Source organism: Lytechinus variegatus, chromosome 7 (assembly GCF_018143015.1).
Source record: "Lytechinus variegatus isolate NC3 chromosome 7, Lvar_3.0, whole genome shotgun sequence".
Classification (NCBI taxonomy): Eukaryota; Metazoa; Echinodermata; class Echinoidea; order Temnopleuroida; family Toxopneustidae; genus Lytechinus; species Lytechinus variegatus.
In genome coordinates, this window is record NC_054746.1 from 7,838,121 (window position 1) to 7,863,786 (window position 25,666).

Consider the following 25,666-nt stretch of genomic DNA (forward strand, 5'->3'; position numbering starts at 1 on the left):
CTTTCTTATGTAATTTTGTATAATTGTATCTATGCATCTATTCTTACAAATGTTTATAATGGGAGCAAAACAAATTTCTATGTGGACAAGAAAATGATATTGAATTGAGTTGGATTGAATTCAACCAATTGCATTCAAAGCAGCTTTCACTGCATACTTTCAATTGAATGTAAATGAGGGAGTAGCCATGATAGGCCAATGGCTTTTTGCTAGTCATTCACATCCCATTCATTACTTTATGTAGTTTTATCTCAATTTTACTATTGTCATTGTTGTTTATTTTCTTCTCGAACCATTTGATTGATTTGATTCTCTATGTACTGTGTCTTTTATTTTAAAGATGTCAAAATTAATAAATTTGAATTGTTTCATATCCTAGTTTTTAACCATTTTCTTTGTGCTTGTACAGATATAACCTCTTGAAACGGCTTCTTTAATTCACCATTTCACTTATGTTTTTTTGGGGGGGTATTAGATTCGTTTTTTTTTCAATTCAATTCTTTTATTTCCATTTTCAAATTTGTGCCAGTTAAAAACATGATGAAAATACAAACAATAATTAAAAATGACAAAACACAAGAAAAAAAATACCAGTATCAAAAGCTACAAAAATACAGAGAACAACCAAAGAAGAACATATGTAACCCTTATTAGTTAGTAGTTAGTCCACCCTCCTGTATGCTTTGAAATATCTGTATCAAGCACCCTACCAGTGTTATTATTCTTATTTTTTTATTATTGGTTTTGTTGTTGATAATAACAGTATATTTACTCAGGTTAGCCACTTCAGTTCCGAAAACTGTTTTCCCAGCATGCATTGCTATTATTATTATTACCCCGGCTTTAGCTCGGCTATCTAGGTGCTCAAGCATTCAAGAAATTTCTTCCTATCGGGTACCCATCCACAACACCTGGGTTGAGTGCAGCACAATGGGGGTAAATTTCTTGCTGAAGGAAAACACGCCATGGCTAGGAATTGAACCCACGTCCCTCAGATTGAAATACGAGAGTCATAATCACTAGACCACAACGCTTACAGTATTCTTAAATTAATGTGTATTGTATCATATCAAGTTGATGTTTTCATCTCTGGATATGATTACATCATGAACCCATGATAAACAGCATTATGTTTTAAACCCAGTAAAATTGAATACTTATCTATGATTTGGAATGTTGGAATTTGAATGTAATAAAAATAATACCAACATGCTTATATAGTGCATATCACTGCCAAATGCGTCCCATATTACCCTGGCTGTAGGCCCGCAGCCTTTTAGAGAGCGGTGGCCTTTCAAGGAGTAAACCCCTGCCAGGTACCCATTTGCCTCTCCTGGGTTGAGTGCAGCACAATGTGGATAAATTTCTTGCCGAAGAAAATTACGCCATGGCTGGGATTCAAACCCAAGATCCTCTGTTTCAGTACTCGGTGGTTCAACAACATTGTGAACGTTTACTTTGAAATAATTGGAAATATATTCTTATTCAATCATAAAATTATTTTGATTTAAGTGTGAATTTGAATTTATTGACAAACTTCATTCGCATTGACTTCAGTATGTAATTATTTCAGTAATGAGATATCTTCCTTGTACTTCCTTATTCAGGGTCATGAGATGACAAGTGTAGGGCTTCTCCTTGGACTTGCAGCTGCAAAGTAAGCATTAACATAAGTCACTGAATTATTTTTGATAACTAACATTCTAAAAAAAGTCTAATTATTTGTGGAAATGATGACTCATGTGTAGTTGGTGATTTTCACAATATCTTTATACAATATGGAAAGTGCATACATTATGTCGGGGCAAGCCAGGATCTGATGGCCCGGATTATAATATACATGTTTCTGTAAAGCACTTGAAGATGTTTTTTGGATGTATTAGCACTATATAAAACAATATATTATTGTGAACTCTTTTGTTTTTCAAATTTCAAATTCAGTTATTTCCTACAGAAAAATATGATACAAAAAAATAACATACATGTATAATTACATTCAATAGTATAAATGAAACATACAGAAAATTGTAGACAATTTATGATATATGATTTAAATAGATGTATTATGAGTAGATGTCTTGAGATAAATTCTTGCAAGATTTGCAGACTTTTTTTTTCTCTCTCCGGGTGAAAATTGATAATTTGCTGTAATTGCAATATATATTTATGCCTTTAGACGAGGTACTATGGACGTCACTACCACCAAAATCCTATGCATTCACATCAGTTCCTTGCTACCTCCCACATCCACCGAGCTCGACGTACCTCACAGCGTCCAGGTGGCAGCCATCTTGGGAACGGGCCTCGTCTATCAGAAGACAGCACACAGACATGTTGCTGAAGTGCTGCTTGGGGAAATAGGTGAGTTACTGATTTATATTTCATATTACATGATGATGACAATGATGTTGATGATGATAATAATGGTGGTGATGATGATGATGCTGATGACAACAACGATGATGATGATGACAAAGATGATGATGATGATGCCTTCCTTGGGCTGCTATTCTCTCAAGCATTTTGCTTATGATAGCTGGCCACTGCATTTTATTTCATATAATTATTATTACTTACATGTACATGTATATCTATATAAATTATTCTATTATGTAATCGTCACAATTTGTAATTATTTCATTTATTTTTGTATTTCTTTATATTCATTATGATTACTGTGTTTGATATATTGAATTTTCAATAAATGCAGAAACACCTGCAAAAAAATGTTGATGATGATGATGTTGATGATGTTGATGACGATGATGACGATGATGACGATGATAGTCATGGTTCATCCTTCGACTCAACTCTCATGATTTTCTCATTTCTAACTCTGACTGATACAACAGGTCGTCCTCCAGGACCTGAGCTGAGTAACTGTACCAACCGTGAATCGTACTCACTCGCTGCCGGGTTAGCCCTTGGTATGGTCACACTAGGGGTAAGGATGATCTTCCTTCCCCCCCCCCCACCCCCCCATTTGTCTCCCTCGATGACACTACAATTGCTCCTGCAACATTTGCTCCGGTCTTAATATCTCAGAGGGCATAGGGTTAAAGTAAAGATTGTAATAGAATTTTTGACTCAGAATCATGTAAAGATAATGATTAGTTATAGAGGTTGGATTTTATGTTTGGCTTAACATGCAGATTTTCCATTGGAGCAATTGTCGCTGGAGCAATATCACAGAACCGTCTCCCTCACCCACTCTCCACTTCTTACCTTCTACCTCTCTTTCCCTCCCTTCTTTCTGTCATTCTCTGTCTTACCTTTCCCATCTGTTTCTGTTTCCTCCTCTCACCTTTTTCTCCCTTTCCCCAGTCGCTTTCTCTATAACTATCTCATATTTTGTATTAATTCCCTTTTATTCTCGCACTTTCTCATCTCTCTTCTTTGCCTCTATTTCTTCCTCTAACCTTCTATCCTCATCCCCAGCTATCTTTTATTTTCTTATCCCCACCCTCTTTTTACTTACTGTCTAATCATTTTATCATTTCTGCCTGTGTATGATTTCCTTCCCTCATCTTCTCTCCTCTCCTCCAGTCTCTTCCTATATAACGATATCATATTTCCTCCCCATTCCCTTTCATCCCTCGCTCCACCTTTCTTTTTTACTTGTTTCAATCTAAATTTCTGTTCCTCATTAATCTTTTGTTTCTTTCAAAGAATTTTTTTATCTGGTTTTTCAAACTTCTGAGCAAAACAATGAATATGATTGATTGAATACACAAAATTTGTCAGGAGGGTCTTCTCTCGATCTCGTTTTTTTTTTTTAGATCAATAGATAGGTTGATTGATTTTAATTTCTTAAATGAAGTCAGATGATTGTCTTTAGAAAGGAAAGTGGAGGGGAAAATATTTTTTTTAAATATATATATATTTAAGAGAACCATTATATTATGTAAATGACCAGCTTCCACAACAAGGGCATGTACATGTATATAATCATAAAACAAAGAAGAGACAATTTTGGTGAGAAGATTGATGTTAAAAAGATGGTATAAAAGGAAAATGGTGATATCGTGTTTCTTTTTTTTTTTATTTGTTCAATGTGCAGCGTGGTAGTGGAGCTGTGGGACTTTCAGACCTGAACATCCCGGATCAGCTGTATCATTACATGGCCGGTGGACACAAGAAAAATCTGGTGAGGATGCTCTAAGCGGTTGTGTTTAATATTTTATTTCATTCACGTTTGATTCTCTTAATAATTTATTTGCTTGATGTTAGTTGAAGGGGGCCGAAAGAGAGTTAGACTTGCTCACAAGAATGATTATCATTTAATTGTTACCTGTTACCTATCCTCCAGATGCCTAGTGGCACATAGGGCCTCCACCGAACGTCTCCACATTTGCCTGTCAGAGGCCACAGCTCTGGCTTCTGTCCATGTCCTCCATCCAGCCAGGGTCCTTTCATTTTCTACTGTTCGTCGCCAAGTTGATTTGGGCCTTTTCCCTTCTGGTGCCCAGGTCAATGCTGTGTTACAGATACTTGCAGGTTCCCCCTTAGTGTGTGCCCAATAAATTTCCATCTTCTCCTCCTTATTGTAGTGTATGTTATTGTAATCATTTAATTGTAGGTACATGTATATCTATATAACTGACACAAATTTATGTGAAGCAATATGAAATGTGTACAAAATAAGGATTACTTGCCATATTCTTAGAATATCATTAATCTATTTATCTTCAAAAGGAGAAGATTTATGTAACCATGCCTAATTCGCGCCCCCCACACACACTTTCATCAAGCTGTACTTGTTATCTAAAAGAACTTTGATAATAGTATGCAAATACAGTATACCATTACATGACCACTTGATGTTAAACTTTGTCATTTCTCATCTTGCTTGAAAGATAATTGTATTGAGCAATCCAGGGGCTTGTTTCACAAAGGTTTACAATCAGAGTAACTTTGCTACTTTGTAACTAACATATAAAACCTTTATTGTGATTGGCTGCTTAGCCCTATTACCATAAATAAGTCTGTCATGAAACCGACTCCAGGGACCTGCCCTACAAAGAGTTACAATTGATCCAAACAACCTCAGCTGTATGGAAATCCATCAATGTCTTCATTTGTTTATTAGAAATTTGCACAATGTCCTTCGTAAACAAAGAGAAGCACACTGAAGTTTGAAGAAAACAATTTCTGATACAAGAACAATAACATTCCAATACGAAATATCAATCATGTCTCTCTTCATTTTCTCTGCTTTAAATTTATTAGTTGTTTGTCAGTGTATTTAAAGTGATTGGCTAACATTGGTTTGAGAAGGTCACACTTGTCACCTGTCTCTGTGATATGTTACAAAAGTGAAGCCCAGAAAAAATTGCGTTAAAAAATAATTATTAAGTGCTTCAAAAATTGAAATATAAAGTGACCGGAAACACCATCTTAATTTCATCCCATACACTTATGTGTACTATTTAGGTGTCTATAAGACGCCTATTTACAAAATCGGGGTTTGCCTTGTAGTTTTAGCTTTTCACTATCAATAATGTTTGTTTTCAGGGTTTATTAGTTCTAATACATGCACTTGTACACACGTTTCATCTAGGTTTGAGAATTTGTTAAATCAGCTGCTCATAAAGTTAAACAATACCTTTAATCTTCCCTCTAATGTTCCATCAATTATTATTACAGACCAATTCTGGGTACATGTAGCTTGGACGGGGAGGGAGACCCTCGGTTCACAGTTATCAAGTTTGCTTTCCCCATACCCAGGCAGCTAAGCTACATGTAACCATCTATGGCTCTGCTTTTTTTATATTTTGTTGAAATTTTATTGTATATTCTAATTGCCGAATTGTGTTTGTTTATTTATATCAGGGTTCCCACGGTCATGGAAAATCCTGGAAAAATTTGTGGTACTGGAAAGTCAGGAAAAAGTGAGGGAATTTGGAAAATTTGTGAAAAGTCATGGAATTGCATTTACCTCATGGCTATGGCAGCTTTCCGTTTTGTCATGTCTCGCAAAGTTCTCTTTTACTTAATTATCATACTCTGCTGTGTCTGATTTTGGAAACCATGCCAGAAAGCAAGTCATGAAAAGCAGCAATTTAGTCATGGAAAAGTCATGGAATTCTGTTTTCAAATTTCTGTGGGAACCCTGTTATATCCTTCTTTTTTTACCAGTTATATTATTTGTAGGGCCCCGGCTATAAGCAGTCTTGCTTCTTAGGGGTCCTGACCATTAAGTAACTTGTAACCTGTTATATTTCGAATTAGTTTGTTTGTATCATGTTATTTTTGTAAATATTTTGATGTCTTTTTAATGGTCAGTAAATTGAATTTGAAATTGAATTGATAATAAATAGATAAATAAATATTTAAACAAACCTGCATTTTAGATGTTTACATTACTGACTTTTCATAGTTGTAGTTGGTTTGATCAATTCGCAATGCTACGTTAGACGGGACCCAGATCACCAGAGTTGATTTAATTTCTTTCCTTTCTTGCTTGCAGAGTGGCCAGAGCCGAGAGAAGAAATCACCATGTTATCAGATACGAGAGGGTGATCAGGTCAATCTTGACGTGACCTCACCCGGAGCGACCCTTGCCCTTGGCCTTATGTTCCTACAGACAGGCAATAGGTTTGTTTAAATCTGGGCCTTGTCTTACAAAGAGTTGCGACTGATCCAATCTGTCGTAACTCTATGGAAATCCATCAGTGCCATAATTTTTTCTACAGGAAATTTGAAAAATGTCCTTTGTAAACAAAGGAGAACACACCAAATTGTTAAGAAATCAATGAATTCATGGATATACATTCATATCTGGGAATCTTGTGAACAAACATGCAGTTTATATGTTGACTTCGCTGGCTTTCCATAGTTGCAAATGATCGGATCAGTCGCAGCTCTTTGTAAGATGGGCCCGTGGTCATGTAAGTGAGATTTTTTTATAAGGATGCAAATCTTTGTAAAACATTCTCTTCTGTACAGCTCTTTAGCTAAAACACATGCATTGTTATTAAGCCTTAGCTGTGTCACAATTCGGCAACTAGAATATACAATAAAATTTCAACAAAATATAAAAAAAGCAGAGCCATGGTTAAAAATAATTCAGGATATCGCATTGCACTTGTAACATATTTAATTTACAACGACAGAATGGTGAATGATTATCCCATGTAGTAAGATACATTGTGCATCAGGAAATGTGCAGATTATGAATCTGACAAAGGCTAATGACTTTGGCAACCTTGGGCAATGCCATTTTCTGATGTTATGAACCACACCATTCTTTTTACATAGGCCAACCTCTTAATTATGAATTATCAAGTGTACAAAATATACATATCATGTTTGGTTCATATTTTCGTTGGATATTTAGCTGAGGATTACTATATAATATATGGATGATTTTGTTGTTGTTTTTTCATCTGTTTACAGAGCCGTTGCTGATTGGTTAGCTGCGCCTGATACCCAGTCACTGTTAGACATGGTCAAACCAGACTTCTTGCTTCTCAGGGTATGGTTATCTCTAACCCCCCCTTCCTCCCCTCCCATTTAGGGCTGTTGCAAATTGGTTAACTGCCCCTTGTACTCTCCTCTTCATTGCTAGACTTGGTCAAAAAACGATTTCTTGCTTCTCTAGGTAAATTATTGCAACACCCCCCCTTGAAGTAGTTGCTTATTGGCTAGCTGTCTTTCATACCCCATCACCCCCCCCCCCTTCTCTGAGCTCTTACTGTTTTTGCCAGCTGCCCCTGATACCCAGTCATTGATGGGAAAGGGATAGGAGAGGAGGGGGAGGAACTGAGGGAGTTGGAGAAGAAAGTAGTAGAAATGGAAAAAAAGAAAAGAAGACATGGAGGATAATAATATGCAGAAAGAGAAAGCAGGGGAGGAGGAATGAGAAGAGAAAAGGAGGGAGAGAGAATGAGAAAGAAAAGAAGAAGGGAGGGAGGGAGGGATGAGTGTAATTGGAAAAGAAAGGAAAGAAAGAGAAGTAGGATATACTGATGATGGAAAAGGGAAAAGATAAATGTTGTTTTCTTTCAAATTATTATTTTCTTTATCTTGTAGGCCATCAGCAGAGGGCTGGTTTTATGGGACGACATCAGACCAACCTGTGAATGGGTTGATAGTAACATTCCTCCTGTAAGTATCTCTGGATTCTAATAAGGGTTGCACAAAACTTAACATTAATTGCAAGTTAAGGTTTGAATCCTGTAATCAATTATAAGCCTTCAGTCAGTTGCAAATTTGCACTAAATTCGGTGGATTCACTATATGGAGCGCCATCTATTGGTTGCAACGGACAGGCCGAAATTTGTAATGCATCATGGGAAAAGTGTGGGTGCTAGTACTAAAGTGAATGCGTGCATGCAATTATTCAGCGTTGGCCGACGCAGCTCAACCGGATATGCTGTTAATTTGGGTCCAGGAGGTAGGAGAGAAATTCGCCTGCATATTTCTTTGCGAAATTCAGACCGTTATTGGTGAAGTCTTGCCATATGCTTTTCATTTTTGAAGCAGTAGCACTGCGCTGCCTGTACTTGTCGACCCCAAAGTTACAAATTGGCCTGTCCGCTGCAAACCGATAGATGGCGTACCATACTGTAAATCCACCAAATTGCTAGTCTGCTTTTTTTAATCGAGAAGTTCAAATTGATTTGCTAAAGTTAAAAATTTTTTAATTTACATCAAATATTTGTAATTGATTGTAAAAATTGCTTGCAACACCTTATTTATAGACTATCGTGATATCTGCAGAATAAGTGGCTTTACAAGATCAACCTTACTTTGTTTTTTTTCTGATTTTCATTGTGTGAGATTTTTTCAGAGTTACCTAAGGGTTATGTCAATGCACATGAGGTTTAGTCCATAACTATTGATAACAATAATATCTAATCCGAATAAATGTCTATCCTAATGATTCCTATGTTTATTGTGTATATGTGTATATATAAGTTGTTTTTCTTTTTTTTCATTTGACGAAATACTATTTTGTTTTTGTTTATTTGCTTATATTCCTTGCATTGTATATTTGTTTTGTATCATTTTGTACTTCTTGTTTTGAACAAAATATTGGCAATTGCCAGTGAAGTTCCTATAAATTCAATTCAATAATCAAAATAAGTACAATAACGATGATATTATGTCCACGACTGTAGCTGGTCATATTCCAGATGCAAATGCGTTATTGATAGAATTCCTTCCTGATTCCGATGTACAGCATACAATTATTATTTCCAGCATTTATGCTTCATACTTGATAATGCAAACAATACAGACTCAAGTCTTTAATTATTAAACCGCTTTTCACTACCATAACAAACCTTAAAATTAGGAATCATATGAAAACAGATATATGTAAACACAATTCATTTACTGTTGCAGGCATATTATTATGAATACATGATATACAATTAATTTATCATTTGATCCCATCATGCATTTCCATAAATTTCTAGATTGTGAAGAAGTATGCTTTCAAGGCAAACATAGAGGAGAGCAGCGGTGAGGAGGGAATAGAATATCAGACATTGAGGTAAATATATTGGTTTATACTCACTTTGTTTACAGGCAGTTGGTCTATCTCTCATATAGTCTAATGCCACATGGGCTAAAAACTTGAGCCCATATTCTGAAGTCCATTTAGGCCGTGATTAACTCTCTGCTAAAATTATGGCAAGCTGAAAATGTCAAACCTCTGTTTCCTTATCTTTACTTTTGTCATTTCTCATGCTTTAATTGTGGAGAAAGATGTTGCTATCATTGACTAAACAAATGAAAGTGAATAAATTTGACTTATTTCACAAAATGTTGAAAATGCATATGTGGTGATAAGTAAACCACCATTTAACTAATTTGTTTACAGCCAAGCTATCTGTAATATAGGAGCAGGGGCTTGCTTTGTATTGGGACTTCGGTTTGCTGGAACTGCCAACAAATGTGCTTATGAGTGTCTGGTAAGTAGACTACTTCATACTATTTCTTTATTTCTATGTGATTCTTTAAATGTAATGTACATACAACATGTCTATAATGATAATTTTTGTGTCACCTGTGAGCAGTCTGTTATACAGAGTGGATTTACTGACGTTTTATTATGTTGATAATCAAGAAAATTATTATTGAAACAGTTGCTTGATTGACTTCCATTCGAGGAAATTTTATCACAGTGATTTTCACATTTGAATTTATCTGTGTTTGCTAGAAATTATCTTTTTCATATTGCCAAATAAGGGCCATCTGCACCATCCTGAGTTTTCAAATTAGTGAGCAATTTCTGATCTGGCAAATTATCCCGATCTGAACAATCTCTAGATTATTTGCAATGGAGATGCAATTATCGCGCTAGTTCGTAGGATTAATCTCGAGATTGCAATCCCAAGTCAACTTGGGATTATTTGCAAAATAGCACTAGTTTTCGAATTATCGCGCTAATTCGTAGGTGCAGACGCACTCGGGATTATTTATTCACGGCGTCAGACCATAATGCATCGATGCCTCGGTCGAGCAGGAATCGCTCTTGCGATGGTGGAGACTGGGTTTCTTGAATCTCGAGATTAAATGCGAAGCGGGCCGATCGGGCTAATATCTCGAGATTGAGCAAACTCGGGATGGTGCAGCACCGCCTATACAGTGTATTCTCTCATCCCTTTCAGTGGACCACCTATACAGTGTATTCTCTCAGCAGCACCTATACAGTGTATTCTCTCATCCTTTTCAGTGGACCCCTCCATTCTTCTTATAATATATAATTGCATTGATTTAATTATATTTAATGATATTGATTATATTGATTTAAACTTGACATGTATATTAATTTATATTTAAATCACTTTCAAATATGTATTTCTTTTTTTTTCAATATTGAATTTTGTTCATGCTATTATTTAGATTGAATCAATCTGTCTTGTACTTATTTGTATTATTTTGAAGAATGAAAATAAATTGAATTGAATTGAATCCACTCTTTGTTTTTTTTTCAGCTCTCTTATTTGAAGAAACTAATGAACAGGGCATCTCAGTCCCTTGTGGATGTCGTAAGTATGATGCTTGATAAAATCACATATGCCTTGATTTTATGAAACTGGAGGCTGTAAATGAAACCATTTTGAACTACGAAGTATGATCTTCACATCTCTTCTCAATTTCATTAGCATTTCTAAGTTTTTGGTTTTTTTTCTTTAGAGAATGTCTTTATCCCAAATTTCTCCTCAAAGCATATAATCGAACACAAAATTCATGTTATACATTACATACAGTTGTATACATGTCGAGAATTCAACGCTTTGAATAAGCTCTACGTGCATCGATCCAACAAGATATACATGTTCAAAGTACTGCAATAGAACTGCTTCACAGAATAGCATAATAACATAGGAGCATTCAACACAGGATCATGAGCTTGACTAAACAGCAAACTTCAGTAGCAATGTACATGAAATGTATGTGAAAATGGCTACAGTATACAGAGTGGTCAGAGATAACAAACAAAAATGAATTTATACTACAACAAAATGCAGGTTTACCAGACACTTAATTTGATCTGCCTGCTTCCTAATACATTAATAAAACTGTTGTTAATTCAATTCAATTCATTTTTATTAACCGTATAAAAAATATTTAAATACAATGTAAAATAACATATATAAATGCATAAATATAGCAACACATACAACAAATAAATATGATTTATACTTTCATGTAAAAGAAAAGCAATAGTCCACAAGATACCTATAGTACTGGTACACAAGATACACATAAGTGACAATGATACACAGAAATGTAAGAGCAATGCTGATGGGGCACCAGCAGGCGCTCTCAACCACAATAGAATGCTCAATATCCACTCGTGAAGATAAGTAAAAAAAACAAACAAAAAAATCGACCCTTTTTGCTACAATCATGAAAAGAAGGCATCAGTTTACAACATGTTTTGTTTCGTAGTATTCACATACATGTACCTTTTGTAATGGCTCAATCTCTGCCAATGAATCGATGAAGGTGAATTAAAAAACAAAAATTTAAAAAACATCAACTTTATAAAAATGCACCATGATGCCAAAATTACATGTATGACTAGAAGTCAAATTTTGCTTCATATTCAAAATATTAACGTACATGTTGAGTGTAGTCTGTTTGTGAAAATTTGTGGACACAGTGGACAAAAATTGTTTTCTTCCATACCTTGTACATGTAGAACTATTAAAAAAGAAAGACAGAAGGAACAGTAAAAAAAAGATGGATCTGAACGTCAGCAGCAACCAACACAACCGGCTTCTGACATGCAGCCACATATGATTAATTCCTTCCTGGCTTAAGGGATGGTCATCCATGCAGGTATCCAGTGATCTATGTCTGTTGTCCATCCCTATTCCCTCTGGAGAAGGCACCAGTTGTTGTGCCTGCCTGAGGACTTCATGTTGTCCAGATTCCTCACTGGCACACCACTCTCTTGATGTGTTGAATGTCTGCAGCAACCAACACAACCGGCTTCTGACATGCAGCCACATTTGATCAGCTCCTTGCAAGCTTTTGCTGCTTCAGGGATGGTCATCCATACAGGTATCTAGTGATTTCTGTCCATTGTCCATCCCTATTCCCTCTGGAGAAGGCACCAGTTGTTTTGCCTGCCTGAGGACATCATGTTGTCCAGATTCCTCCCTGGTACACCACTCTCTTGATGTGTTGAATGTCTGCAGCAACCAACACAACCGGCTTCTGACATGCAGCCACATTTGATCAACTCCTTGCAAGCTTTTGCTGCTTCAGGGATGGTCATCCATACAGGTATCCAGTGATTTCTGTCCATTGTCCATCCCTATTCCCTCTGGAGAAGGCACCAGTTGTTTTGCCTGCCTGAGGACATCATGTTGTCCAGATTCCTCCCTGGTACACCACTCTCTTGATGTGTTGAATGTCTGCAGCAACCAACACAACCGGCTCCTGACATGCAGCCACATTTGATCAGCTCCTTACAAGCTTTTGCTGCTTCAGGGATGGCCATCCATACAGTTATCCAGTCATCTCTGTCCATTGTCCATCCCTATTCCCTCTGGAGAAGGTACCAATGATTGGTATTTATTTTTATTGGGGGGGGGGGTGAAAAGATCTATTGCCAGTCTTGAATGGCATGATGATAATATTTTTATTTCAATATTCAATCAAGGATCATGGTACACGTAAGATATGACGTTTACGTAATAATTCATAAACACAACGAACAGAGGAAGTAGTAGTAGTCATGGTGCATTACTGCCGAGGCAGCACATACTATATAGATCGTAATGAAAGATGAAGTAGAGGATATCATATCATAGCAGGGTAACATAATACTTGTTCCTTAGAGGTCAGATTTTGACAATGGTAAAAACTACATACTGCCATGTCTGCTAAAGATATGTGTTTGGAGGAACATAATGTTCACTCACATTTCGTTTAAAGGGTGGGTTAGTCCACCTCAAAAATATGTTGATTTGAATAAACTGAGAAAAACTCAGGAACATTGCTCCCAGATAATTTGTACAAGAGTCTTTTGTCATGCATGTCACTGGCCATTGTCTCTAGTGACCAATCAGTTCCAAATGTAGCAAATTCATGCAATTTTTCATTGCCATATTTTTCGCAGAATAGCCACATGCTCTTGTATTCAAATGTTGACTGTTGGCGCTTACGTCGTCTTATGTCACTGGAAAGGTCTACTCCTTCCTTGATTTCTATTTTCTGTTGAGTTTGTCATTATTTAACTTTTGATGGCAAAAACGGTGCCTAGAGGCTTTGTTTGTCACAAATGTTTCTACAGTTCCATCTGATCCATATTCAACTTTTACTGATAATGCATTCATCTGCCAGAACTCCACAACATTCTCTAAGAATGATGCATGTGCACTCCTGGCACTTTGGCTCAGTCCTTTCTGTGGACAATTCGGATTTTCTTTTGTATTTTTCCTGACAGATGACACAGATATTCCAATCCATAATGACCTACAGAAAAAACAACAACATAATCTTAGGTTATTTGTTAAACAACACTCCTAGACCCTTTTCTTCTGTGCTTTAGTTGAGTATGGTGTAGCCCTTTCTATATGTATGGTGAAGGTTGCGATTCCCAAAGAGAATGACTCCACATTTATCGGCATTTCTTCTCATCTGCCATGTATTTGCCTATCATTAAAGGGGATCTATGAGTTTTTGGCGCATTTTCTCGATCATCATGTTTGTATTTGATGGAGTAGCTTGGTATTAGCAGTATATTTACTGACAATTGCCACATACTTTGTATTTTCCAGTCTTGTCAGGAAAGGTAAAGACAAGAGAATTCATGGTGTTTGTCTAATGTTGTCAAAATGATAACAGTATATCCAATGTATTTCGTATCCAAAAAACTGGGACAGCCATGGTGCAAAATTTGTCTGTACATTAAAAGAATCAGCACCGTTAAAACAATGGCATTGTTTTAATGGTATTTCAATATATATTTTGTATCTAATCTTATAATGTGCACTTTCACAATTTTAGCAAATTGTTGCCCAATTGATGGCATTCAATTTTCACAAAATGTCATGTCCTTATATTTCATGTACATTAGTTAACTCTACCTGTCACAGTATCATCACTTGTAGATCTAAACAAGAAAAAAGTTTTGTTTTTTCAAAGAAACACACCTCCTTTAATCTTCTTCCTTTCAGATAAACATGACAGTTTAAAAGTTATGCTGATCAATGCACATGTGTACACTTCAAGCCGACATCACATTGAATATCACAATGATTTTGTCATAAATTATGATTTCATTATGATGTCATGAGCCATATAATGTAGCATCACAACATGATGACATCACAATCACATTATTATGATTTTGATTATGATGGCATGAGCCATGTAATGTAGCATCACAACATGATGACATCACAATCACATTATTATGATTTCATTATGATGGCATGAGCCATATAATGTAGCATCACAACATGATGACATCACAATCACATTATTATGATTTTGATTATGATGGCATGAGCCATGTAATGTAGTATCACAACATGATGACATCACAATCACATTATTATGATTTTAATTATGATGGCATTAGCCATGTAATGTAGCATCAAAACATTATGACATCACAATGATATTATGATTTCATTATGATGGCATGAGCCATAAAATATAGCATCACAACATGATGACATCACAATGACTTTATGATCTTATGATGGCCTGCGCAATTTTATATAACATAATGTATTGAATTGTTTAAAACATTTGCATTCTTTTCATTAGTTGTCAAATTTTCATTTGCCATCACCTTTCTTTTATTTTCAGGCTGGAAGAACAACCTACAAGACCTGTCTGTACACTATCCTTCTTGCGTCAGCCATGGTAAGCTATCTTGTAACTTAGTTTTGGTTTGCTAGGGCTTTCTTTTAGTAGGATTTTGATAAGAATATTAAAAAAATAAAATTACAGTACTTTTTGCAAGAATGTGATATTAGCACAATTTTGTAGAATAATCAACTATTTTGTACATCCAACCTCTCTTTACTGTATTTTGTATTACTTTGTTAACTACTCAGGCAATGATTCCTTGGAGAATTTCCATCTATCATTTGAACTACAAAACAGTGACAAATATTTTGAAGATTGTCCAATACATCGGGGTCAGAAATACATAATGTATGGAATTGCGTGATAGAATATCCTTTTGAAATCATTTCCATCATTTAAAATTTGAGAATCTTCAAATATTTTTAGGAATGTCCCATACATTGGGTTCAGAAATACATGATGTATGGAATTGCCTGTTAGAATATCCTGTTAGAATATCCTTTTGAAATGCTTTCATCATTTAAAATTTGAGAATCTTCAAAATTTCATTTCCTGAATGAAAGAAACAAGATCAATTTATTTCATATTATGAATAAGGAAAATGCTTGGTCACTCAGTTTCACTCCTTAGGATCAGTTTTACTCATGTCTTTGCAAATGAAGATTTAAAAAATCTTATTTCTAAATGTTATTTTAAGAAATTTGAAATAGAAAAGAATTTATGTTCTTACAGTCACTTTTCATATTGCTTGATCTCTGCAAGGGGAAAGTGATGTATTAGTTAAAAAAGGGGGAACTATGTAAGTGCAAAGATCATGACTACTGTGCAATTAACTGCTTTAGTGACTCTCTGTATTGGAAGACCACCTGTATTTAACCCTTTGAACCTGAATATACCCTTAAAAAACAAAAAAACATGCCTTGGTTCTAAATGTCAGGTGATCTTTAAAAATGATGTCATCGTTCTAGTACTTGTAGGGATATTTAGTCAATATTTTTTCAGTCAAGATTGGTTTTGATTTCAGACGGTTTTAGCATGAAAATGGCCAAAATATTCCTCTCTTCTGCGGGGCTCATGTGCGGTTATACACAGTGTAATACGCGGCGAGTCACATGCTGGCTATGGGGAAGCTATTGATAAATCTGACTGTAGTCAAGACAGTGATTCTGAGCCTAAAACAGACACTTAAGTTGATATTTCTGTCTGTAGACTAGGTCTACAAGAATCTGAACAACTTCAGCCAGCCATGCCAGCCCGGGTACTAGCGGGGGTGAGATGCCGTTGGGACTCAGATCATGGGAGTTTGTGAATGTGGTCGATATGTTCAAATAAATTCAGCATATAAGTCATGGCTGCCCAAAAAAATTTAGGGTTCAAAGGGTTGAACGCCAAAAATTGATTCCTCAATTGAAAAAAAATTTATCAGGTACCTGTGCATAAGAACACATGCCAAAAAAGTCTGTTTTTCTTGTATCCCTTTCAATGGACTTTCTATCCAGGTTCCGCTATAATTGTGCTTTTCTTGCTTTCCAGGTTATGGCTGGAACAGGGGACCTTGAACTTTTGCGCGTCGCCCGCGGTCTCCGCAGCCGGGTTCACAACGACATCTCGTACGGCAATCACATGGCGTGCTCCATGGCCATTGGACTCTTGTTCATGGGAGGAGGGCGCTATACCCTCAGCACGTCTCAGGAGTCCGTGGCTGCCCTTGTTACGAGCCTCTTCCCGTGCTTTCCAGGGAACAGCAAAGGCAACAGGTCGGGGTTTATTTGATCTCTGTAGCTTTTAATGGTGTACCTGGTGGGTGTTTCATAAAGATGTCTGTACATCACTGGCATCAAACAACTGCTACGTGATAATACGTATGTTATTGATTTACCACCTATGTAAATGTTCCCCTTGTTCATAAAATGTGCGTAACTTTACAAATAGCTGTCTGAAGCACCCACCAGATAACGATGACTGTGTTTGTGAGAGCAGTGAGTTCTGTTTCAAAAGATCTAAGAGAATTTATATATCTTTCCTGTTTCAATCCAACCATTTTTGAAAGCATGGATTTTTTGCCTCTGCCCTTCGTGATGTATAAGTTAATAACAGAACAGATACAGGATTTGTTGTTTTTTTACCATTTTGTCCTGGACAGTTTGGAATTTTATCAAGATTGCAGCGTGCACCTCTCATACTTGAGTGAACTCGAAACTTTGTTTTCTCAGCATTCTTTGATGCTCTCTCTGAATTTCTTCTCCATTCAATCAAATACATGATTAGATTATTTTTGATAAATTTTGACAAATTATGTATCATTATTAACCTTTGTATGTGATTTCTCAAGCTCAAACAAAATTAAAAAAAAATTGATTTTGGGTGACTAATTGTTGGTTTTGGGGTGTTGGGTCACATATATCATGCCCCGTTGAGTGAGCAACCCGATTGGCTCCTCCTAATGGCTATATTTATTATAAATATATTGACAGGTACCATCTCCAGGCTTTGAGGCACCTGTATGTGTTAGCAGCAGAGCCGAGGTTGATCCTTCCTAAAGACGTTGGGACTGGCAAACCTTGCTATGTACCTCTAGAAGTCACCCTCAAGGTAACACACTATGAAAATAATAATAATAATAGTCAGTTCTTGTACAGCGCATAACACATTATGAGTAACGTTTCTATGCAACTTTTTGTAAGACGAGGTCCTGTTTTCAGGATGTAAAACACCGACTCTAAACAGGTTTACTGCATAGAATCATGTCCTCTGATTAACCTCTTATTTTAGATAATATTCATTTTGGTTGTCTTGAATACTGTGATAAACGTAATCACAAAAAAGCTTATAATACCTATGCTTTTAAAAACTGATTTTTCAGTTATTAAATGATAATCTATATACCCCAGAAAATCTAACATAATAAGGGTATGCGGGTTTCAATATGGAGGCTTTCACGGTGCACCATATATTTTTTGAAGGTATTTGTTTGGTCCTGCAATGGACCAACCAATCCGAGCAAGTATGTTCTTGCCACCATTCATTGATTCATTCATCGCTAATGTTACAAATGTATTTTTATCCTTGTCATGTAGGCATCTGAGTGGCATGATGAGACAATCTTGAAGCTGATGGCACCCTGCATCATCGGTGAACTATCAACTCTAAAAAGGGTAATTACATCACCCCGTTTGCATCATTTAGACTTGAAAGCTACTTGCTCGTCAGGGAATTAGCTATACTAATGAATTTGGGCTTCCTCCTGTATAAAATTTGATCAATATCGCCAATTTTTGGTGTCCAATATTCGATTTCTAACTACACCATTTGTGTGCGCGCAAGCTGTATGTTTGCACATCTAGGCCCTGTTGTACAGAGAGTTATGATTGATCCGATCAATTGTAACTATGGAAATCCATCAGTGTCAGAATTTTTTCTACGAAAAATTTGCACAATGTCCTTTTTATGCAAAGAGAAGTGCAGTGAATTTTCAAGAAAACAATAAATGCATGAATATACATCACAGCTAGAAAATATTTGTAACAAACATGCATAATAGATGTTGACATTGCTGGCTGTCCATAGTTACGATTGATCGGATCGAACGTAACTCTTTGTACAACAGGGCCCAGGTATTACACTATTAAACTGCACTGGCTGTGATGTTCTTGGGGTTCATCTTGCTGCCTTCCATCGTCTTTCCTGCATTTAATGTTTACAACAGACAAAATAGGGTTAACTTTAATGCTGTACTTTTGTTCCTTTATTTTGTGCCAATGGCCAAAAGGGTGAATTCTCTGCACAAAGTCTAGAAGGAGGACAACACTCAAGTGTAAAATCTCATACTCTCAGTTCTCCATGAATTTTGAAGCTTTCCTTTAAAAGACGTCAAATATTTGTAATAAATGCTGGCTCAACTGGCCTGCTGGTAGTAAAGTGGATTGCAAATATTGTTTAAAAATCTTGTAGTTGAAAATCACTATGCAGAGATTAGGGCCGTTTCACATGGGCTATTTGCATGTTAAATCATTTATCAATGTATAATACAGTGTATTGTAGTATTAATTTTATTCTATATGAAGAATCCATTCTGTAAGTAAAATTTGAGAGGGCAACTTCATAAAGTCTCTATTCACCTTTTGCTTACATGTGCTTTCTCTTAACAGGTCCGGATAGTTGGTCCCAGGTACCTCGGTGTGACCCTTGACCTTGAGCATGACCTTGAGACCCTGAAAGGTCTCTTGACCTCTGGAGGAACCCTGTTTGTCAAGCAGAGAGCTGGACATCTCTCTTACGCTGAGGATCCTAAGGTAGTGCGGAAATAACAAAATTTACCCTTTGGACCAATGTCATAAAGACGTATTACCATTGTAACGTTGGCATTATTGTAACTTCCAATGAAACCCTTTTTTTAATGGGCAGCTAAATCGATGACATGACAAGTGCTCCTGCGACAATTGCTCTGGCTTTATTTCGTCTTAAAGGACAAGTCCACCCAAGCAAAAAGTTCATTTGAATAAAAAGAGAAAAATCCAACAAGCATAACACTGTAAATTTTCATCAAAATCGGATGTAAAATTATGACACTTTTCGCTAAATTTCACAAAACAGAAATATGCACATCCTGGTCGGTATGCAAATGAGGAAACTTATGATGTCATCCCTTATGACGTCATCCACTCACTATTTCTTTTGTATGAAATTTTCTCTTCATTATCAAGTAAAACAATGATAAATTTCCCCCATGAACATGTGGAATAAACATTATTTAATACTGGTTCAGTCAAGTTGGTCCTTATCAAATCTGTAAAAATGATATATATTGTTTAATTCAAACAATAAAAAAACAAGAGATAGTGAGTGAGGGACATTATTGACCGTCTCATTTGCATGTCATTGAGTTGTAAATATCACTGTTTTGTGAAATTTAGCAAAAAATGTCATAACTTTACATCCGATTTTGATGAAAATTTACAGTGTTATGCTAGTGTGATTTTTCTCTATTTATTTATATCAACATTTTTCTGGGGTGGACTAGACCTTTAAGCTTTAGGGTACAGTTTGCAATAAAGTTTGTGTTAGTTTTTGGACAGGGTATAGTGTTAAATCCAGGGTTGAAGTCAGTATTTTTTATTAGTGTGAGGAATTTATAGCAGAGCAATTTTCACCGGAGAAAATGCCATGAAACCGCTGTTGTAACTCTTAAAATGAGAAGGATGCTTGATCTTTGAAACTTGACATGATGGTACAGATAATGTGGAAGAGGTTTTTGGTTCGAAATGGAGTTAGTCTTGGCAAGGACTGTTGGATGATGGATTGATAAAAATGAAAATGATAGGCAAGAAAGAGAAGGATGAGAGTAAGGACTATCTTGTGATGTATGGCAAAGTCCTTAACTGGACAGTAAACCAGGGCCCCATCTTACAAAGAGTTACGATCGATCCAATTAATCGTAAATATGGAAATCCATCAGTGTCAACAAAAATTTCTACAGGAAATTTTCAAAATGTCCTTTTTAAATAAAGGAGAACACACCAACTTGTCAAGAAATCAAAGAATTTATGGATATACATTCATATCTGGATTTTTTTTTAAATAAACATGCAATTTATATGTTGACTTTGCTGGCTTTCCATAGTTGCAATTGATTGGATCAATTGCAACTCTTTGTAAAACATGGCCGAGTGAAATCGTGACTTTGACTAGAAGAGTGACTGAGTTGAGAAATCCTGCGGGAGATGCGTAGATGAGCTGTGATAACTAAGTGAGCTGGGGCCCGTTGCAGAAAGAGTTGCAATCAATCGCAACTCTAAAAATCACGCGCAACTTGATTTTCAACCAATCAACAGCGCGCATTTGGGACTTGCGGTTGATTTTTTGACTTGCGTTTAAACGCAACTCTTTCTGCAACAGACCCCAGAGGAGACAACAATGGATACAAGTTTGCTCTTTCCAATGTCAATGAAGAATTCAGGCAACACCGAAATGCACCATTTAGATTAATTGTTCGTTTTGCTTGTTGATGCAGGGATACCGTAGTCTTCTGGCCCAGCTCTTGACCCACGAAACCTCTAACCATTCGACCTCTGACCTCAAGCTGATTGAGTCTTTCACCTCTGACCCCTACATCCTCACCTTTGTGAAGCAGTTCTGCTGGTGGAACTCGGATAAGCCTAAACAGGTAGAACTTCTTCTCTCTTCAGACCGAGCTTCTTTTGACTGTGCTATACCTGGGGGGCGCAGAGTCATTAAATTAGTGATTTTTTAGGTCTAAAGTTTTCTCTGATTCAATCAGTATAAGCAGTATTGCTGTCATTTCATCTTGGCTTGAGAAGTTCATGAAGTCGATAGAGAATTGAGAAAACTGGGGTCAGAAATACTTGCACAAAGGTTGAAGATTTGATGGTGTTGCCCTTTTGGATGGCGCTGGGGGTTGCCGCATATTCTTGTTCTATAGTTCCACTCAGAGAAAAAATACATGGTGGCTTGGGGCGATTTCATTCCAAAATGCTTAAAAGAACCTCCGAAAATTAAAAAAGGAGCCTTGATATCCCCGTACACTGCAATGTTAAAGATTATCCAATGCCGCAGATTGAATGAGTAGATTGTGAGAAGTACCCCCTGATAGTGATGATAATATTTATTTTATTTTTTTTGCCTAATTATAATATTTTTGTTTTTCATGTGATTATCATTGCAGGAAGATGAGAAGTCGTTAATGATGGGTAGTTTGCTCTTTGAGAGTGTCACCAAGGAGAAGTTATCGGTTCTTCCAGTGCTTCTCGAATTACATCAGGTAATCATGACGTGTCTCTTATATCATGTGTCTTAAAAGATCTTTTATTCATTTATTATTTTCTTGATTGGTTAACATTTGACTTTAACAAATCCTTAGATGTTATAGGTCCCATTTGTTATCCTTGTCTGTGATAGTCTTCCTGGGGTTTTTCTATATCCATATCCACAATGCTAAATACAGGGGGGGGGTTAAAGACCTATTACCTTCTTCAAAACTCAATTATAAACCTACCTTTATCAAGAGAGTATCAATAAATAAGTCACATTTTTTTGTTATATAATTTGTAAAGATAGTAGGCTTCCCTTTTCAAGTAATTAGAACTTAATCGTACTTTTGTGTATTTGTCTTAACTATTTTATCTTTTATTGTAATGCGCAGTTGAGTATATACAAATAGAAATTACACAATATTAATGTACAATTATAATTATTACTATTATTATTATAATTACTAATAATAATAATATTAACCCTCTTTCTTTGAAACCATTAAATATTATTAAAGTTAAAATTATGCAGCTACCATAATTCAATTAAATGTCCAATAATTTTTTTTAGATAATGTGTGTGTGATACTCTATTTACTTAAGATCAGATACAAGCAAAAAAAATATGGGTGTGCAGCCTGACCTGACCATTCGCTCTTTCTGTCTCTACCCTTTAGTCTTTGGAACAGCCACTTGAGAGCTTGGATGCATCTGATCTGTGGCAGCTCAAGCTGGTACTAGCCTACTATAGCCATCATCCTGCAGTCAAAACTCTGGTGGACAAGTCTAACCAGACCACTGCACAGAGAAGAAGGCTGGTCCATGCTGAGGCCTGTGCGCACTTCAAATCAAGACTGGACTCTGTTCTTGACACATGGCTGCAAGGTAATCTCCTATTTCTTTAACCTTCAGTTATTTTGGAATGACACTTGGATAGATACAGGTAAATTTTCCTAAGTCAAACCCTAGAACCACAGAAATCTTCTCGACTAAGGAGAAATTCCTCTTTGATAGAAGAGTTTGTGGATTTTAATCTATGTGGGTGTTTCATAAAGCCATTTGTAAAGTTACGCACAACTTGGGGGTGTTTCACAAAGATGACTTAGAATCGTATATGAAATGCAACAAGCAATCTTATTGATCAATATGCAGTAGTGCGCATCCTCTTGGCATGATCTGACCAATGCGGTCATGCCTTTTATACCGCATGCAACTAGGCATTTTAGTGCGACCCTAAGTCATACTTTGTGAAACACCCCCCTGGTTCATTTCTTAGATGCTATGTCAGTTACATAGGGATATATCATGTAGCACGTAAATGGATCACCAGTCGTGCGTAATGTAGTTCATAACTAACGAAAAGCTTTATGAAACACCTAACTGGTTCCCGTTGCATAAAAGTTAACATTATGGCAACTTTGCCATCCAATGGCTAACTATCATGGGCATGGCAACAATTACCAATAGCCAATCAAAATCAAGGATTCCGTGAAAGATACCATTGGATGGCAAATTTACCATAAGAGTAACTTTTGGGGGCGAAATTTGACTTACACGGAAGGTTGTCTTAAGCAAGCTTACCAGAATTTTTTTTTGAATAGTTATTGAACCTCTTTTTATTATACCTCAGTATATCGATACCAAAGACACTTTTTATAACTTTCAAGGAGTTGATAATGCAATTACAAAATTGTCCTATTTTAATTGAAATCAACATCCCCAATTGTTTCTGCAGTTCACAGCAGTGATGTCTTGGGCTACCTTCAGTCGGGAGCTCTCCCCGCTGATGCGAAGGACAGGGCTATCCTCTACGTCTTCCTACACGTCTATGACATCGCACATTCCAGTATGACGAGTCAGACAGCACTTCAAGGTTAGTTAATACTGTCACAAGCAACCTCCAGAACACTTCCACGCTCACTCGTACAACATTGCATTCCTTGCAAACACAACACCAAACACATGGGTCATGGGGTCCAGTGGTTAGAGCATTGGACTCATAATCGCAAAGTTGTGAGTTGGAATCCTCACTCCGCCATTGTCTCCACTTTGACAAGAAGGCCCGAGAGTGTCGTCTAAAAGGTCAGCCACTATGACTGATTAACCTAGACATAAAATGTTTCCTAGGTAATTGGTTGTATACCAGCTTAGCGTTTACAGAATAAAGACAATTTGCAAACCAAAAGAGGGGTGAAATGTTGTCGCCTTGGCTCCCTATTTTAGCCTCCTGTCAACTTGTATTATATTATATCGCATATCCTTGTAACACTATTTTAAGATAACAAAGTGGATCCTGACAGTATGAATAGTTGAACATGTGACCTACTGATTTGCCTAGCATGTAGAAGATTTACTAACGACCGGTCATGATCAATCATTAGTAAAATATAATGACCTGTCATGGGTTTGAGATAAGAGTAGTTTATCACAGCAGACAATACCAGTGCTTCCAAGTCTTGTTGATTGTTAGGGAGACTCCCAGAAAACTGGCCAATTTTGGAGTGAAAACATGCAGATTTTTAACATCTCCCTGATCCATACATTGATTTCTTTCATTGGGATTTGGGTAATTGAGAAAGATCTCCTTTCTTCTTCAGTGTATCCCTGATAAATGTCAAAGTTGACTGCTCTGCAATACTCATCATTCTGCATTGGCGTTGGAATGATTACCCACACTTTTTTTTCTTTCAAACAGTGCATATGCCCTCGGCTATGCCTCAGGAATGTACTGTAAGAATTGTTCCAGAGGTATCTTGTGCATGTTATTGTTACCGATGCCCTCAATGATGTTTATTATTCCTACACAAGGTGATCCTACCGAGTTGTGTCAATGGTAGAGATGGTATATAAACTCCACCTGGTGGATTGCCGCTTCATTATTTGATAATAATACAGTGTAAAAATAGCAAATATTCACGAGTGTGATGGTGCGAGATTTTGCATAACACCTTCTTGAATAGAGTGTTTCTTTCTCAATAAGAATATTCGCTATTCGTGTTGTACAGTGGAGGAGCCGTGATGTAGTGGTTCTGACTCTCGCCTTGTAAACAGAGGGTCTTGTGTTCGAATCCCACCTCGGTCTGGCGTCCTTTGGCAAGGCGTTAATCCACACTTTGCCACTCTCGACCCAGGTGCTAAATGGGTACCCGGTAGGATGTGAAAGTCATTGTAGCTTGTCCAGTACTGTGTGCACCTCACAGGCAACTGACTGGAATACTCCCCAGGGAGTGGAGGATGTGCACACATTGTGTGCGGGAATGACTTGTTGAATCCGATGACAGGGGTAATAATATATCTGTAAAGCGCTTAGACACATCGTTCCGATGTATTAAGCGCTATATAAAAGCGGATTATTATTATTATTATTACAACGCCTCAGAAGTTAGCAAGAATATGAGCTGTGGCGTGTGATACGTCGAAACTAAACAAAACCCAGGAATCAGACCGAGTCTAGTGTGTTGATGTGTGCACAATGAGACTAATTCAATGTCATTGGGCTCGTATCACGAAATTAAAGAAATTTAACAACTACGGACAAGCGACACGCTTTCCATGATTGGACAAAAAGCAATATATGCCATCAATCGGTATATCTAATCTAAATA

General features: G+C 36.6%; 1 protein-coding gene across 1 annotated transcript in view; it reads left to right on the top strand.

Annotated features, from left to right (window-relative positions):
• LOC121418349 (anaphase-promoting complex subunit 1-like) overlaps window positions 1–25,666 on the top strand; it is a 70,498-nt gene that overhangs the window by 40,395 nt on the left and 4,437 nt on the right. Inside the window, exons 28-46 of the mRNA XM_041612163.1 lie at window positions 1,608–1,657; window positions 2,177–2,361; window positions 2,853–2,944; window positions 4,061–4,147; window positions 6,470–6,597; window positions 7,399–7,477; window positions 8,035–8,109; window positions 9,426–9,502; window positions 9,833–9,923; window positions 10,950–11,003; window positions 15,292–15,348; window positions 16,828–17,051; window positions 17,769–17,886; window positions 18,372–18,449; window positions 19,443–19,586; window positions 21,305–21,457; window positions 21,977–22,072; window positions 22,739–22,946; window positions 23,797–23,934. Coding sequence (XP_041468097.1) covers window positions 1,608–1,657; window positions 2,177–2,361; window positions 2,853–2,944; window positions 4,061–4,147; window positions 6,470–6,597; window positions 7,399–7,477; window positions 8,035–8,109; window positions 9,426–9,502; window positions 9,833–9,923; window positions 10,950–11,003; window positions 15,292–15,348; window positions 16,828–17,051; window positions 17,769–17,886; window positions 18,372–18,449; window positions 19,443–19,586; window positions 21,305–21,457; window positions 21,977–22,072; window positions 22,739–22,946; window positions 23,797–23,934 — 2,134 coding nt within the window. The remainder of the gene's footprint in view (window positions 1–1,607; window positions 1,658–2,176; window positions 2,362–2,852; window positions 2,945–4,060; window positions 4,148–6,469; window positions 6,598–7,398; window positions 7,478–8,034; window positions 8,110–9,425; window positions 9,503–9,832; window positions 9,924–10,949; window positions 11,004–15,291; window positions 15,349–16,827; window positions 17,052–17,768; window positions 17,887–18,371; window positions 18,450–19,442; window positions 19,587–21,304; window positions 21,458–21,976; window positions 22,073–22,738; window positions 22,947–23,796; window positions 23,935–25,666) is intronic.